This window comes from Humulus lupulus, chromosome 6, assembly GCF_963169125.1.
Source record: "Humulus lupulus chromosome 6, drHumLupu1.1, whole genome shotgun sequence".
In the NCBI taxonomy this organism is placed as follows: domain Eukaryota; kingdom Viridiplantae; phylum Streptophyta; class Magnoliopsida; order Rosales; family Cannabaceae; genus Humulus; species Humulus lupulus.
Window position 1 is genome coordinate 85,808,686 of NC_084798.1, and position 18,905 is coordinate 85,827,590.

At 33.4% G+C, this 18,905-nt stretch overlaps 1 protein-coding gene and 1 long non-coding RNA gene across 2 annotated transcripts; both read right to left on the reverse strand.

Moving 5' to 3' along the window:
• Positions 1-8,174: 8,174 nt before the first annotated feature.
• Positions 8,175-8,503, reverse strand: LOC133784098 (uncharacterized). The gene is made up of 2 exons (XR_009871131.1): positions 8,472-8,503; positions 8,175-8,370 (listed from the first exon to the last, which is right to left on the reverse strand). It is a non-coding gene; the product is annotated as an uncharacterized LOC133784098 (long non-coding RNA).
• Positions 8,504-8,602: 99 nt separating this feature from the next.
• On the reverse strand, positions 8,603-9,889 carry LOC133785266 (uncharacterized). The gene is made up of 5 exons (XM_062224517.1): positions 9,643-9,889; positions 9,461-9,562; positions 9,107-9,373; positions 8,977-9,024; positions 8,603-8,881 (listed from the first exon to the last, which is right to left on the reverse strand). The coding sequence occupies exons 1-5, from the start codon at positions 9,706-9,708 to the stop codon at positions 8,603-8,605; spliced, it is 762 nt and encodes a 253-aa protein (XP_062080501.1). The 5' UTR covers positions 9,709-9,889.
• Between the last annotated feature and the right edge of the window lie 9,016 nt (positions 9,890-18,905).

The following is an 18,905-nucleotide window of genomic DNA, read 5'->3' on the forward strand; positions in this document are numbered from 1 at the left end:
TAACCTCGGGGCTAATCCCGAGCCCCCGGGAAGTCCTAGTTCCACCAAACAAGGTGGTGGAATCAAACCCCAAACCCTAGGTCAAAAGCCCTTGCAAATAACCCTAAAATCCCCTTCAGAAGGCAGGGTAGCGCTACAACGCTCATGGGAGGGCGCTACAGCGCTACAAACAGAAGCCAAAATCCCCTCAGCATTATGGCCTAGCGCTACAGCGCCCAAAGGCTAGCGCTGTAGCGCTAGTCACAGATAGTCCAGCACCAATTTTTCTCTTCTGCGATTTTCTCAAACCAACCTCAACCAAAACTCTTCCAACTCCTTCCCAAACTTAAAAACAACCTTATGACCATACTCCACTCATCCCAAGCACCCCAAAAACCTAGAACTCAAGCAAATGCATCCACAAACTCAGAATTCACCATAGCCACTCCTAAGCTCTAAAACTCAGTAAAAACTAGACTTCCTTGGCTTGCTTCTCCTCAACCCTTGGCTCCAACTTCCCTAGAATTCCCATCAACACAGCTTAGACAACTTGGCTACGAACCCAAAACCAGAGTTGAAGAAACTTACAAAATTTTACCTCAAGTGCTGATGGACTCTTGCTAAACCTCTGCCAATTTCTCAATCTTAGATTAGGATGTTTGATGCTTAGTTTATCCCAACTCTCCCCTGAGCTTTTCTCCAGAAATCCTCAAGAAACAGGTGAAGGAAATATAAACCAACTTAGAGAACTCTCTCTGTTTTTCTCTCTTTCTTTTCCCTTCCTTTTCCTTCTTTTTCAGACTTCTACATTCCTCTACACTTTCTACTTACATAAAGCCTCAGTATATCTATTCCTTACATGCCAAATGACCCTAATGCCCTCCCCTTTATTTCTAATCCTTTAGTCCACTTAAGGGCATTTTAGTCATTTTACCCAATTCCCGCTAACTCCTCGAATGTCTCTAATGCTACCCGCTTAATTCCCGATACCTATTTAATCACCAATAATATTTCTCAATGTCAAGATAGACTCCAGTATATTCCCTAAATTCCCATTTATACCCCTAGGCTCACCCCGAGCCGGGTATAAATCCCCACCATGACTTTTTCGCTACTTTGCCCGCTAGGATCGTCTCGAGTCACAGATCACAGATATATCCACATAATAATGTGGTCTCAACAATTATCACCTATATCAATACAGTTATGCCCATAATAGCCAAGATTACGATTATGCCCTTCTAACCTAATCAGGGCCTACATGCTTACTATTACACATAGTCATGCATCTCAAATACTCAAATAGTCATATAACATGCTTTAACTCATAATCATGCATCTTAATAACTAAAATCACACACATAATTCCCATTATGCCCTCCAGGCACACTAATCAAGGCCCTTAAGTCTCATTAGCGAATTTGGGTCATTACATCTATTTTTCATATTCTAGGGTTTTAGAATCTCTCTACAATATAAGTCCTTTTCTAAGCCTCAATTTTCTCTTCTATTCTTCTTCTTCTTCTTGTATCTATCTCATGTTTTGAGAATTTTCCACTCTAGTCTAGGTGATTCTAAGGATACTTTTGAAGGATGTGTAGAAAATTGAAGAACGATTTAGTTTCTTGGTATACCTTGCGACCAAAGGGATACAAGGGTTAAAGAAACAGACAGAATGACTCAATCATTCTGTTGCACAAGAATGAAAGTGTTCTTATCATTATCTCTGTATGAATTCAATTTTAGAAACATGTTCTAGGTTTTCTTATATATATATATATGTTTAATATGCGATTTACATGAAAATAAATCAAATCATGAATATGTTTTTTCAACAACTTGCCTTAGAGCCTTTGATAATCTTTATTTTCATGCATGAACATGGTACAAATTGAATTATTTGTAGTGTTGAATAATTGGATGGATTTTATGTTTTTTTTTTATGAAGCATATTGATTCTTATGTGATTATTAGCAAATTTCGGTTATTTTGTTGTGTTTCCTATACAATTAATTTTTATAAATGCTTTATTTGATATAAAACACGGTAAAAATTATTTAGAAAACCTTTTTGGATTGAAAAATTACACAAAATTTTGTTAAATTTTTGTTCTGGGCTCTGGCCATGGCCACCATTTCACTGGTCACGACCTACGATAGATTTTCCTTAATTTTTTAGAGTTCTGGCCGCGACCTGCGATTAATTTTCTTAAATTTTTGGGCTTTGGCTGCGACCACTTTTTCACTGACTGAGGCCTGCGATAAATTTTGTCTTAAAGTTTGAATTTTGAATATATTTTTTAATGGGTTAATGCAAATATATCATATTTTTTCTATTATTTGAGAATATCTTTTTTGAAATACGATATTTTTGTTGCTTGATCTTGTAAAAAAATAGATATTTTCTACAAAGATTCAAATTCAAATTTACAAATAAGTTAACTAATTAATTTTAAATATTGTTATATATTAAAGTATTAGAATTAAGTTATCAGATATTAAAGATATTTTTTAATAATTTATATTTTTTCGAAATAATATATTTTAAGATATTAATATCTGATTATTCTATGGAATTTAATATTTAAATTATTTTAAATTTGAAAATTTGTTGACAATATATTTTTATGGATATTTGAATTTGTTTAATTGTTTAAGATTTTTTTTTCAAAAATAGCTAGTGATATTTGTTTAAAATTTTTAACTAGTTAAAATTTTTAAAATATCACGTTTTTCAAACCAATTAATAAAATATTTTGTAATAAATGAGATTTAAATTAACTTTGGTTAATTGTTGATGAATCCTATTTAAATTAAATTAATATTTTTCAAAATGACCTAAACTATGTTGATTGTTGATAAATGAAATTTAAATTAACTTTTGTTAATTGTTAATAAATTTCATTTAAATTGACTTATTTATTTTTTGCAAAAATTTAATTAATTTGAATTTTTGGATAAATTCTAGAAAATAAATTGTGGTATTTTTGCATAAATTCATAGACTTGCTCATATAGTAACATGACTAGGCTCATCCAATTATAACATGTCTGTTTGCACTATATGTTGTATTGCAATTGGGCTTAGATGCATATAGTGGCCTATATGTTTGCTTAATATATGGATTTTGAAACTTGTGTGGATGTTAGGGGCCTTAGTAGTGGGAACGACATACGGGACCTAGTCCTCCATGCAAGCTCAATTGTTAAGGCCCATTTGCTTGAGTTGGACTTAATTGTATAGGTTCATCATATTAGTTAAACCTAAATATTGATTAACAACAAATTAATTCTAAATTAATTGAATTTGTTTTAATGTGACACTTTAGAATTAATAGGAAATTATAGGACTTTGGTTTTTTTAAATATTAATCTTATAATTTTTTGGGAAACCGCAGTCATTAATTTTAAAAAAATAATAATAAAAAATACTATTTTTAATTAATAATGAGCTTATTTTAAGAATTATATTCGATCTCCACCGTTGGATTAACAAGGCCAATAGCTTAATGGGGCCTTGAGACGCTTTGATTTGTCCCCCTACGGAAGGTGTTCATTAGTTATTTTGACAATGTTAGATTTTGAAAGATAGATAATTATAGGTCAGATTCTACTAGACTCACGCCTATGGTGACTACTAGGACTAAATCTATTGATTATCGAAACCATGGGTCTAGCTCATAAAATAAGAGATTTTGTTTTCTTATTTTGATCGAATAGTTGGTTGTTAATGATGGTGTCCATTATTAAATGAGTTTACAACTCTATTTAACTAATGACATTTTTTTACTCTCGCCAATTGGGACAACAATATCATAGAATAGTTAAAATCCTAGAGAAATAGAGATATGATTAGTTTGGTATTTTTTTTTCATATCTTACATATTTATGGTATATGTTGTGCTATTTCTTGAAATTAGAGTGAATAGATGTTTTATTGAGCAAATGAGATTGATTTCTAATTTATTGATAATTTGTAGTATCACTATGGTTGTGTCTACTCCCATCCTTTTGCAACTTTTTATGGAGAAACACACTGGAGAAAACTTCCTTCAATGAAAGCAAAACATCAACACTGTGTTCATTGGTGACAACTCCAAGTTCGTCATGACTGAGGAATCCTTGGAAGTTCCAGCTGAAGGAGCTACCAAGTCTGCGAGGGATAAGTATGAGTGTTGGCAGGCGGCTAACAACAAGGCTCGACACTACATGTTGACAAGTATGGTCAATACTCTCAAGACAAAGATGGAGAATTGAAATTAAATGTTAAATATAAATTAAGTTATAATTAATATTTTTAAATAATTAAATTGATTTATTTTATAGTTGAAAATATTTTATTATGATTTATATTATATTTATTTTGTAGGGAATTTATGGCACTTTTGCTCTTGAAAAGAAGAGAAAAGAAAAGAAAGGTGGTAGTTTTGAAAAAAATAACAAGAAAAATGACATTTTTCTTAGGCCCAAGGAGGCTCCCCAACCGGCCCACTAGAAGCCCCTGCCAGGCCCATGCCTTCAGTTCCCTTTCCAGGCCCACGCCTGCCACCCAGCACCTCCTGAAGTCGTACACCCGAAGCTCCTTCATCACCACATGGTGCCTTCAGCAAAGGCCCAATAACTGCTTCTTCACACCCAGCCGCCAGCATCACACTCCAGAGGCCCAATCTGAAATCACCTCCTCAACAAAGCCTAGCATCATTTAACTACTCCACCTAGTGCCCAGCCGAACCCACCCTGCCAGCAGCCACCCCATGCATGCCTCAAATTCTTGAGCCCAACAATGTCTCTTTGTCCTTGTGTCTAAAAATGTCATATTTTTACCCCACTTTCTACATATTTTTTACCCAAACCCATCATCACTCCTACAAATTTACCCCTATATGTCATATTATTCATCATTTCAAATATAATTTAATCAATTTAATTAATTTAAATTGATTATTTTAAACACTTTTTTTGGCTATAAATAAAGGAGTTTGTGTCCATTTTTGAGAAGAGGTTACCATACAAAAAATTCTACACATTTCAAAACCTCTCTATTCTCTTCATCTTCTTCTTATTTTTTGGTTATTTTTATATGTATTTTTAGAAGAAAAATTTGGGGGTTCACCCTCCAAATTTTCCTATTTATGTTTGTAATTTTTAGTTTGTATTTTCTATTCTAGTTATGTGTTTCTAATCTTTTTAAGATTATTAAGGTGATGATGAAACAATATGTAACTAGATAGTATTTATTTTGTATGTTGATTTCCCATTTTGTGCAACAAAGTTTATGGAATTTTCTTCTTCAAATATCTTCTTTCATCTTAAATATCATGTATTTTGGATTGTTAGCACATATTTACACTTTGTTCTTCATTAGTGCAAAAACACAATATTCTTTGTGTAAGATGTGTCATTAAATTGTACACATCCATGCTTAGAACAAAAATATTATGTGTTGCCTTATAAATAATGTTCATTGATTTATTAGTTATTTCATTAGCTTGATTTACACTAAATGCTTTGAAATTATAATTTTGAAAAGTGAAGAAAAATCTTATCTTTTTAGAAGTAATTTGTGCTTAAAATTATAAATCAATTTGGAAAATGATAGTTTGATTTATTTTAACTATCACTAAAACTTGGGAATCAATGTACTTATAAATATTATTGAACTTATATTTTGTGGATTCTAATCCTTAATAATCTTATTTTACTATCTTGTTTACAATTATTAATGTATGTTATATATAATGTCTTTAATATATTTATTATTGTCGTTTATTTTATTTTCATCATTCAAAAATCTCTTCAATCTTTGGAGCTAGGTTAGAATTTGTTAATTTTGGTTTAAAATAGTTTTCTTTTCGATTTTAGACAACTCATTTGGGTTCGACATCCTTGCTTACACAATCACTATTCTATATGAACGATTCGTGCGCTTGCGATTTATAAATATTTAAAACATACCCGTTTGGGGTCCATCACAAGCAACACAATTGTCAAACTAAATGATTTCTACTCCTTTTACTGACAATATTGAATCGTGTTACATGTCCGTCATGGTTTTATAAGGGCATAAAACCCAACAATCTCCCACTTGCCCTTTTAAAACAAATGGGACATGTTTCTTAAAACCAGTTATTCTACATGCTTCACAATTATGCTCTATGATTATATCTCTATAAAGGGATATGAATGATTCTTTTCCAATGCTATCTTCATTACCTTCACATCACTCCTTCTCCACACATCCCCGATAATGTGTTACTTTCTCTCTATATGCTTTGCTCTTTTGTGGCTTTGAGGTTCTTTCGAATTCGCTATTGCTTCATTATTGTCCTTTGAAAAAATGAGTGATTTATCCATTTTTGGAATAACATCGAGATCTGAATAGAACTTCCACAGCCTGACTATTTCCTTAGCTACCACAAACACAGCTATGTACTCAACCTGCAAGGTAGAATCTGAAATGGCAGATAGCCTAACGCTTCTCCAAATCATAGCTCCACCCTCATGAGTGTAACGCCTTAAACTCCAGGGACCATTACGGTGTGCCTTGTAAATAGTGCTAAACTCGCTAATCGAGTCATTTGGCCAAAATCTTGTAACTGAGTATGATTAGCGGTTGAGAGATTAAAAATTTCGGTTAAGATGTAACGTTTCACTAGAATGTTTACTGTATACATTGGGATCCCAAAAATATAATTTAAAGGTCTATTACAATAAAATATTTACAACCAGCCGATCTAAGTGGCAAAACAAGGTTTAGCCCTAGTTCCTCTCCTTCAAACCTCGGCCATGATGGTCGAACAGCTGCATATGTACACATCATCACCTAAGGTCTCCATCTCAAGGATGGTCCAGCTTTCTTTTGCCTTTACCTGCACCACATAGCACCTGTGAGCTGAAGCTCAGCAAGAAAACTCAATACGCTCATGAACAGTCATATCAAGATATCAAATCATATCTGGCATGCCTAACAAACATAGCTTTATTCAAGCATGCAAATAAATTCAAACAATGTTGGGGAATCGAGGATAAGAAATCCTGCCCTCATGATTGGATGACTATCAAGTCAATCCTAATCAGATGAGTGATTTAACACTAGAGGTTCTGGTAAACCATACAGAGTGACCGACAAGCAAGTCATTATGGGGCTCATCACCCAAAGCCATGCAAATGATGATCAGAATGATCATACAGAGCTTATAGCCCTGAACAGATGAGTGAATATCACTTTGAGATTCTATTAACCATACTGATTGATTGACAAGCAAGTCACTATGGGGCTCGGTGCCCATAGCCGTGTAACGAAACTGTTACCTGGGCTTTCCTGCAATAGCTCTATGAGATGAGTGACTGATGGGTAGTCACTAGCTTAAACAGATGAGTGACTGTTGGGTCAGTCACACAAGTGCTTTTAGTTTTCATCGAACTTGAGGTCGGTCCGGCATTAATGCTCTTCTGAGTCATTTAATGAAGATGTCGATTAGATCTCACTACAAGAAAAATTGCATTCCATAGCTTTTTAAAACGCTGTCTTTAACAAACGATAGCGTTATTACAAACGCTATATTATCCCATGTTATTAAAAGTCTGGACCTTTTCATAGCGTTTTTAAATTGTGATGTAAATATACTATTGAAAGATATATAATAGCGTTTTAAAAATATAATTAGATGTCAGTCATAGCGTTTTATGTATGTAGTCATTGATTATGTTAAATTGAAAATACTTACTTTTAATAGCGTTTTTCAAACGTTATGCAGAAATGATGTTGAAAGGTATACAATAGCGTTTTTAAAATGTAATTAGTTATCAACCATAGTGTTTTATGTTTGTAGTATTATTTACTTTTAATAGCGTTTTTAAAAAATTATGTGAAGATATGCAATAGCGTTTTTAAAATGCAATTAATTATAAGTCGTAGCGTTTTATGTTTGTAGTCGTACTTACTGTGAATAGCGTTTTTAAATTGTTATGTAAAGATATACAATAGCGTTTTAAGAATGTAATTAGTTATCAGTCGTAGCGTTTTATGTTTGTAATCATCCTTACTTTTAATAGCGTTTCTTTATTGTTATCATTAATCATTTTCCTAACATTTATTAATTGTCATATGAACAATTTCATGGCATAACAAAAACTTTTATTTTTTTTTATCTTTTAACATATGAATAATTGCAACAAATGATAAACATATAACACATTAAAAATTATACCTTAACATAAATTCAAATATTTTTAATATGTTCGCTACATAAAGCTAAAATATCAATATCCCAAAAGTACGAGTATATTGCAAGACAAAATACATAAGCAAAAGTTTTAAAACAAACTGATTCATAATTTGTTGATCATGGGCGTCCCTCCAAAATATTACACTTCATTCATTAGTTGTGCACCTGTAAGAGTGAAAAATATATAAAATTAAGAAAACAAATGTAGCCAAAATAGTTGAAAACACATGTTCATTCATTAGTTAATTTTATGCAAAGATACGTACCAAAGATATCTACCAAGAAACAATTGAATTTCATCCATTATGTTCATTTCCTATATATTTTGATGATATAATTAGTTACTACAGCTGATTTGTTGCACTATTTATAAATCATTTTTAAGTTGCATGAAATTTTACCTCATTGTAACTTTATTAGAAGGCCAAGCAACAGTGCAACCAACCGCTTCTTCAATTGTACTCATATGTGATGTTGGTCTCCATAAATATGCAGTAGGTTTCTTAGAAACATCAACCCAAACTCTCATTGCATTAGGCCCAAGACGAAGATGATGCACCTCACATAAAGGATCACTAGAAGACCATCGACCTTCTGCAACAATTTCTCCACTTCCATTCCAATCAAGTAAATTGCAAGCATTGTTTTCAGGAGTGAACTTCAGATTATTAACACTCTGTTACATGATAAAACATATATTTATTTATAGATAATATTGATACTTAAAAAATTAAAAGTGAAATGATAGGTAGTAATTAAAATTGTAGTTACCATAGGAGAAGGCATGTGTGACTCCGCTTCACTTGGTTGAGTAAACCCCTACAAGTTTGAGAATAATTTAGTCATTTATAATTTTCAATGAATAGAGTAAAATAAACAGAAGTCAATTAATTTAATTTACCTGAATGTTTACACTTTTTGCAATAGTATTAATAAGATTCATCATCTCAGACATTTTATTCTTCATCTCACATTGACTTGATTCCAATTGTGAAATATGGTCATCTCTTGCTCTTAGAATAGCTAACTTTGTATTAGTTACTCCCCTCCCATTAGCTAATGATCTACCATTCTTGTCAGGACCAAATATGATAGTGAGAGCATCTTGTACAGTATTCTGTGTTGTGCATGAATCTGGTTTTTCATTTGCAAGAACTTGTAGCTTCTCCTATAAATCATTTCAAGTTGACTGTTAAATAAGTCTATGTGCATACAAATACATATGTTTCTACAACACAAAGGGTAAATTACTTACAATAACTTCAGCAGCTTGTGCATTCACAGGTTCACCATTCTTCTTTGTGTGTGTCTTTAAGAAAGCTTGAACTCTTGTTACAGGTTTTGAGCTTTCCCTACTCTGTATCCAAGTACATTTTTCAGAAAGAGAACATATATTTTCTTATGTTTAGCTACCAAAAATATTTATTAAATTTTTACCATGTCATCCATTGTTCGAGCATATCCTCTCCTGCTGCATGTATGTGGGAGTTGTTTCTTCCTCATCTCTTTAAACTTATTGCTAATCGCCTAAAATAAATAAGAAATGAACCAGCGATTGAACATACAGAATACCAAACACTCCAGCAGTAAAACAAAAAAACTAAACCAGTATTCTAGCAATAAAACAGTAAACACAGTACACATAATAGTTTTTCAACAATAAAACAGTAACTATGGCAGCAAAGAAAAGAGTATGTAATAAACACTCCAACAGTAAACACTCCAACAGTAAAAGAAACATACAGAACCAGTATTCTAGCAATGAAATAGTAAACACAGTACAACTCCTCCTGAACAGGGATGGGATGGTTGGTGGACTGTGAATGGTGATAATAGTGTCTCTTGAATAGCTTTGTCAAATAAATTTAGAAACACATTTTCAAGAAGAGAATTGGAAAAAAATAAATCATTTAAAGTACAAAAGTTTCATGAAAACAGGGCAGCAATTGCTCACATAATTTGAATACAATTAAGCCAATTGTAAATTTGGAATCTGAAATTTGTTTGTGGTTGCAAGAGTTCAAATTTAGAGCATAAAGATATTCTAAAAACTAACCATAATTGTAGTCTCAATGCAGCTCTTGAGGCCAATAGAGTTTAACTTTCATATGTGCATATCAAGCCAAGACAATCTAATGTTGCTAAGATTATGCAGAAACTACTAAGGATTTCTACTGCCTTAATTTGATCAGACCTGAAATAGTTTTAATTGACTGATATAGCATAATGAGTTAACCAACGAAAAATTAAACAAATTGTCACTAGTCAGTAATGAAATTATTGACTTGGAGAGAAAAAAAAAACAAAAAAAAGACCAACGGTGGTAAGTCAATTTCTAACTGCAAAATTTATGCCCTCAAGTAATGCATAACCTGACTTGACTGACCTCATTATATTTATTATACCAACAAAATCCTGCCCCCTTCCCAAACACTCCATTCCGTCTCCTTAAAAATGACTAGTAGAGAACAATGGGCTGACCAAGTTAGAATGGTGGTCAATATTGCAGCCTCCTTAAGACTTCATTTTTGGTTTTATGTGGCATATGTTATTAAATACAGATGGAAATGGAAATAGAATATATATTTCCTTGAGGGTTGACAAACTAGAAAAAAAAAAAAGAGAATATTTAAATGGTAACACTTCTATGGTAAAATTTTTTTTTGCCCCTTAATAAAATTGACTCTGTGTTAATTTATAGGCTAGTGATGCCTATAACCTCTGTGTCATTTCTTCTCTGTAGCCAGACATGTCTTCTTATTGTTTATTCTATTTATGCACTCAAAATTTTCTATATATATTAAATAGAATATATATATTCAGTTCAAGTTTTAAATGACAGTGTAACTATTGCTCAAATATATATATTTATATATATACTCAATTCAATTTTTAAATACAAGGGAAAGCATAACTTAATGTGTACTATAAACAACCTTAGCAGCAAGTGCAAAAGAATAATGAACTTCTTTTGCTAAATACAACTTTAATGAAAATTAAACCTGCTACTGTTTATAGTGAACACCATGATTATAGATACCAAAAGCATTAAAACTATAATTCATCAATATCCGTGTACTCTTTTGTAGCTCTACATATTTTTTAAAAAAAAGAGATTAACCTTAATATATTTTCTTAGGCCTTCAATATTACTTGAAATTTAAAGTTATTTTTGAAATAATACCTGTTTAGTTTCACCCAATTTTTGTTCAACATTTTCTTCACTTAGCTGCTATCTAAGCTAGCTATATAAATCCTAGTCTTCTTCATAATAAAAAAAAAAAAAAAATCAGATCAAGAGAAAAAAGGACAAAGATATTTAGTTGTTTATAAATTTATTTATATGTGAGGAGTGTGACATATATAGGCAAAGATACTTTGCCTTATAGGATTCATACTTTATCAATTGTTCAATAAAGAATATGAGATCAAGTTCGAAACTGGAGTAGAGACAAAGATCACAGTGATCTTTGTTCTTCAACCAATATAATTCTTGTGTTGGTTTCATTATTTCTTTTCTTCTTCTCTATTTAGTTTTCTGGGCTATATTCATTTTGGTTCACTTCTGTTTTTACTAACATTACATTCTGCACTCTACACATTTATTTAAATGTGCCATTGAATATGTTGTTCTAGTTTTGAGAAAGAGTTTCCTTTTAACTACTGACTTTGTTATTTGATCATGAGTATAACATTTAGAACAAGAGATAATACCAATACAAACAATAAATTTAGTTCAAGTTTGATTTAAACAGAATAACAAACAAATAAGATTATTCAATCTCTAAAAGCATATAAGCCCATTAAGGATTAAACCTGATGCTCTACAGAAATGTCTTCTCTCTCTCTCTTTAACCTAAGGTAGAAATTTCTTCTCTCTTTATCCGAAGGAAAAGTACCTGCAACAATGCACAATATGTTTCAATAGGATTAAAAAAATATGAGGAACAAGTTTGAGAGAATACAATAATGAGCAAAGGAGAGAGTTATTGTGGAAACATTAAAACAATTAATAGACAAACGAAACCAAATATCTTGAATGGAAATGAAAATTAGTTTCACTTTCTTATATTTAATATAACTTGTAAATACTATAGATAAGAAAATGAAATTCAACACAAATCAACCAAAGACAACAAGTAGCTAACTGTAACGCCCTAGATAACCAAGACCGTTACACTGTGTGTTTAAAATAGTGCAAGACTTGCTAATCAAGTCATTCAAACAAAGTGTAGACTCTATACCATTATTAGAGTAGGAATAAAAATATTTTGGTCACAAACAGGCTATTTTCATTAAAAATGACTGTTTAATACTTGGAGACTCCAAAAAGGGGTTAGATGTCTTAGTTACAACAAATTCTAGAAATTACAAATAGTTCAAGCCACTCTAATGGCAAAATATACATTTTAGGTTTCCGTTCCTGTACAATTTCTCGACCGTGGCGGCCGAGCAGCTGACGATGTACACCTCGCCCCCAGAGCTCTCCAACTCATGGTCGATTCAGCCTACCCTTGCCTTTACGTGCACCACGTAGCACCCGTGAGCCAAGGCCCAGCAAGAAAGCATAATAACATAACAAGATCAGCAACACTTATCAAATATTTCATAAAGTTCAACCAAGAATTCAATATTTCATAACATTTATCCAAATTGTGATAACAGTTGTCATCCAGACAGTCAACCAACTATATCCATAACACAATATTCACATGTATAATCAGTAAGTTATCATATCCATCAAATAACATTCAGGGTTGGCGCCCATAGTCGCACCCTCTATTTAACACACTGTCTTCGGCTCATTAGGGCCGCCCCCAGTGTAATACTCACTGACTCCGGCCAGCTTAACCGAGCTCAGTGATAAATAAGCTGCCTCAGCTACCAGTGGCCGAGCCGCGCCCCAGTGCGCAAATATTGATTCCGACACCCTTAGGCCGGTAATCGCATGTCCCATGGCATAATAACACCATCTCATGACATGATATACAAATGTAGGGAGCTCTTAGTCCCATCGTGTCCACATGGTTAATCACATTCACATAACAATGCATACAAACATAGGGAACACTTAGTCCCATCCTAGCCACATAATCAGGTGCAGCTTTCTTACCTTTGGCTTTCAAACGAGCTAGTTATAAGCGATGTTCCTTGAGCGCGATCCAATCCTCGAGCCCTAGCTTAGCACCTAGTCACAACCAAGATAAAGGTTACCATTAACAATCTTAAATGAGCTTCTAAACCAAGTTCTAGTCCTCGGAACATTGAACTTCACCAAATATGGTAAAAGACTCAACCCCGAGCACCTAGGTTAAATTCCCAAGCTTAAATTCTCAAAATCCCAAAATCCCTTAAGCGTCGCGGCATGGGCCATCCATGCCGCGGCATGGCCCCTGACAGAACCCTCCATGGGCACAAAAACAGGTAAGGGCCGCGACATTGCTTGGACCATGCCGCGGCCCGCCCTCCTTCCTCAGTATGCCACAACATCGAAGGGCCGCGGCTCACCAAGAACCATGCCGCGGCCCGACCCTTCGAACCCAGAAAAAACCACCATTTTCAATCTCTAATCCTCACCTAAAACCATCCTAAAGCCCCCAACTCAAAACCAATTAATAATAACAACATTATAATGATTTAGACAACACAACCCAACTAAAAATCCAGCCTAAGATTCACCAAAATCCCAATTCCAACTTCTGAAATTTCAAACCCACAAACTCAAAACCAGCCATGAAAATTCTCAAATTCAACCATCAAACTTCAAATTAATCCTTACCTCAGCTGTAGAATCATTCTAGCATCCAACCAGCTTCAAGCCCTTCAACTCCTCAGGTTCATTTCCCTTTATTCCATCCAAAACTCAAACTTAAAAACTATCTCATTAAAACTCAGAAATTCACATCAGAAAACTTTAAAACTTACCTCAATTGACTGGCTTAACTCTGCTAGTTCTTCAAGCTTCACCTAAGTCCTTAGCCCTAAGCTCCATCCTGAGCTTGCTCTAGAATTCCAGCTCCAAAACCCACAAGGAATGGTGAAGAGATGACCCAGCCGAATGAGAGAGAGTGAGATAACTCTAAGTGTTCTGTTTTTCTTTCTTTCCTTCTTCTTTTCTTTTCCTTAAGTTTCTAAGTTTATCTACAACCTCCACTAACATCATAAAGCAGAATATAGCCTAACCTTAAATAAGCCAAATGGCCACCTTGCCCTCCCAATAATAACTAAACCTTAAACATTCTAAGGGCATTTTAGTCATTACTCCCAATTCCCACTAATTCCTCCAGTGTCTTAAATATTTACCACTTAATTCTCGATACCTAACTAATCTCCAAATATATTCCTCGATGTTAAAAATAGACTCCAATATGCTCACTGAATTCCCGTTTATACCCCTAGGCTCACCCCGAGCCGGGTATAAATCCCCGCCATGACTTTTTCGCTAATTTGTTCACTAGGATCGTCTCAAGTTGCAGATCACAGATATATCCACATAATAATGTGGTCTCAACTTTAGCTTACCAATATACACACAAGTACACAATTACGCTCTCAATGAGCCAAATTACCAAAATACCCTCACAGCAGAGTATATAGCCCCATGCATGCCTTTATCATCATATAATAATATGACCCACATAATCATGCATATAATCATATAATAGCACCGTAAATCAATTATGGCCCTCCCGGCCTCCTAATCAAGGTCCTAAACCTTACTAGGAAATTTGGGTCGTTACACTAACATTCTTTCAATACATATAAATACACAGATATAATAAACCCAACAACTATTTTTTTTAGGAAGACTAGTAGATGTTAGAATTGTAGAACACTCAACAAAAATGCATAAACATTAATATCCTAATATTTAAGCTACAATTAGAACAAGTTTTATCTTTCTTTCTTTCTCTACAAAAAGAATAAATTAATTAAAATATCTAAAGAATATTCTATTGATTGTTTTTGCATATACAACAGTGACAAAAAAAAATTGTAATAGTATTGGGAGGGAGGGAATGAGCTTGTGAATATTCTTGTTCTTGATGTTGATGTAGTTTGAGTGACATGAAAGCATGCATGCACAGACACGTTTTGTACATTGATATCAAGTGAAACTATCCATAAACATAACCTTACTTTTTGGCAAGTCCACCCGTTGTTTATGTTAGTGGAGTGAATCCTGAATAACTGAAATTGACGAAACAAATAAGCATCGAGTATGTGCATCAATATTCAGGATTAGTCCAGCAGAATAAATGATCATTTAAGCTTGTTAAGGCATAAAGGATAGTTACGAAATAGTATGAACAAAAAACGCCAAGTACAGAAACACTATACCAACTTCAACACCAGCAAAAACACTCTCCAGAAATTCAGAACCCGTGTAAATTGCTTTTATTGTACTCTTGTGGTCCTGAAATGATTGAAACAGAACTCCTATAAACTACTTTTATCATTAGGCAAAACTGATAAGATCTTCCTGCTTCAAACAATTGCTAACCCAGTAATTCAGAGAAAAAAACAGCAATAAAATCCAGACCAACCCAGAATTCAATTCTAGCCAGAAAATAGTAAAGAGAGAGAGAAACAATTTAGTGCCCATCAAGTGTTCTTGTATCAAAGTTGGTAGATAACTTTAAGATGGAAGTACAACTTTAAGTTTTCTGAATCCAATCATAGTTTTGATTTGTTTTCTTTAATTAGTACCATATAATTCACTCCAAGTAGAATGAAATAGCTCACTTTACCTTTATATTTGGATATTAAATAGAACTCATCATAGAGTATATGAAAAAAATAGAGCAAACTCATATAAGAAAGTAGATAATATGCCAATATTGTTTTAGTTAGTTTACATACAAAGTATTGGCTTATAAATGTATAAATCAAAATCAAAAGAACAAAAAACAAGTAAAATATTTTTCAACAGCCCAGAAATTGTCTATTTGATAAAAAATAATTGAGAACAAATAAATAATCCCATCATTTCATCACGAGAGAAACCTCTAAGAAACCAACTCCACCAAAAATTGACTTAATTTCATTTCACCTACGAGAATCTCAGCTCAGTACATTATTAAAATTTCTTGAAAACCCAAATGCTGATATACATAAATTAGATTAATCAAAACATAGATATGGAAATTAAAGAGTAACATTAGATACCTGATAGAGATGAAATGCGGAGAACCAACGAAGAGAATTTAGGGGGTGAAGTTTTCTTTCTTTCTTTCCTTTCCGTTTTTCCTTTCCTTTTTTCCTGAGAATTCAGGGGAAAAAAAAAAGAGTATGAAGAGCAAGCACTGTATTTGGGTTGAAGATCGACAAGTAAAAGAGGCCAATTTTTCTTCTTTTTTTGAGCAAAGCCAACTCAAAAGATGCTTGGGAGACAAATCATTAGGGCACAATTGGAAAAAACTTAAAAAGGAAGTTGAAATTTTCAGGGAGAGAATTGAAGACATGGAAATGAAGAGAGAGCAAAGCAATGAGATTTTGTCTAAATGCTTGGAGTCTCTTTCATCAGCAAATGTGAGCTTGGAAAGGATCATAAAAAATGTGGCTGTAGAAAAAACTGATGATGATGATGATGGCAAGTTCATTAAAGGCATAGAAAAGAGTGATTCAATGCGTTTGGAATTGGAATTGACTGAAGAGCTATTGGTAGTTACAAGACTTGCTTCTGAGGCTGAAGAGAAGGTGAATGAGTACAAAGAATTGAGGAAGAAGGAGAAGAGGGAGTTGGAGAATAGTGTGGTGAGTTTGACAGAGGAGAATAGAGATACCAACAGTTTGCTGAGAGCAGCCTTGTTGGAGAAGGAAGCTGTGGAGAAGAGGTTGAAGGTGAATAGCGAGCAGAAGAGAGTTGCCCTTTTGCAGATTGCGGAGCGAGGTTTGCAGAGAGTTGGTTTTGGGTTTATGATGGGAAGTGGGAACACTGAGCAATCACTAGAGAGTTTTTCAGGAACCAAGTCAGGTAGCAGTGAGTGTGAAGAGGATGCAATATTTCGTAACTTTTTTTATTCGTATCTATTAGATTTTCCTGATTTTTGGTTTGTATTCTACAATTGACTTAATTGGGTAGTTAATAAAATTTATATAGATCTGGCTCCCCATTCCCCATGGTCTGTCTCACCAAATCATACCCGAGAGAATTTTGGTTCAGAATTTTCTTATATGATCACCATGCTCCATGCTTCTTATTGATTTATTTTATTGGGTCTAAAATCTGGACTTGATTTCGAAATTCTGACAGGATGATTTACTTATTTGTATGTAAACTCATACTCTGACGTAGAAAATAGGTGAATTTTTACTTTTTAAATTTTAGGTGGATTGGAGATCTAGACATATATGTAATTAAGATAGTGGGGTTGTTGAAAATATATAGAAGTTTCCAGGATTTTGATGAGGTATAAAGGTGTGGCTCTTCTAGTAATTGTGAATTTTAGCTGTGGGTTCATTTCAAATTTTATAGAAATTACTTGACCTGTGCGTTGTGGTGCCTAGTTGAGCTTGGTAGTGATATAAGGTTGTAAATTTTCTATCCTCTCCACGAATAAAAGCCTGGTATGTATGTACTAAGATTACCTTACTTTAGTTGATTAAGAATGGCCAACACCAATTTCATTATTAGCCTGAAACTGGAACTAGATGATTGACCTTTGAGAATCGGACAAATGTTAAAACTATCTAATTACTGTCATTTTGAAATTTTCTTATTAGGCATCAACTGTGGAGAGGATAATGAAGAATTTACGGCTTGAGAGAACTAAGTTGAGGCGATCTTTGGAAGAATCCAGGTATACCCTTTACCATTCAATTACTAAAGAGAAAACTACAACATTTTTAAAAACAATTCTATCTGTTCACATCTTTCTATGCCCCTTGGAGTTTCTTTTTGGTGTTTTCTATTACTTAACATCAGCACTATGCCTGTAACGTCCTACGTTTTCGGGTACCTTTAAACGACTCGGGTCGGTATTTTTCCCCCGGGTTAAGAATATTATTTTAAATAATATTATATTTTGTTTGTAAGTATTCCATGAGTTATTGCTAGCCAAAATATGAATTTTGTGATTTTAAAAGTCAAGAGAAGACTTTCGGTCCTGGACCGACACAAAAACCCTGATCGGGTAAAAATCTCGGAAAATAAAACGAAAAATCATGGCAATTATATTTTGGGCATAAAATACATTCATAAAAGTTAAAGTTTGGTCAAAAATAATAAACCTAAAAGAAAATGGAAATTTTAGGGCATTTTGTGTTAAATGCCTAATTTTGCCGAAATGGGGAATTTTATTCCATGAATGGACCTTAGGTTAAATTTTATTATGTGATTAATTAAATTAAATGTGAGAGACATTTAATTTAATTAATTAATGTTAAGTTTGGTGATTAAAACTTAATAAGAGTGAAAAAATGTGTCAAAAGTCAATTTGGACTCTTCTTCTTATAAACCTTTATTAACCTTTATAAAAAAATAAAAAATAAATAAAAAAAAATTAATGGTCACATATATGGAAAATGGTGGCTGGCCATGTGCTATTTTAGAGTGGTGTGAACCCAATTTTATAAAATTCAAATCCCATTTAATTAAGAAGTCAAGTGGGCAAGTGGGTAGAAAAGCACTCAAGTGTTTTGTGATATTTTGAAGAGTTGTGTGAGCCATTCTAACCCCCAAATCCGACCACTCTCCC

Bases quoted from the DNA above. Each gene is read 5' to 3' on its own strand.
- LOC133785266 (XM_062224517.1), bottom strand. From the start codon at position 9,708: ATGAGGAAGAAACAACTCCCACATACATGCAGCAGGAGAGGATATGCT. The intron at 9,563-9,642 runs GTAAAAATTTAA...ACTTGGATACAG, and splicing joins CTCGAACAATGGATGACATG to AGTAGGGAAAGCTCAAAACC. The intron at 8,882-8,976 runs GTAACTACAATT...ATCATGTAACAG, and splicing joins CACACATGCCTTCTCCTATG to AGTGTTAATAATCTGAAGTT.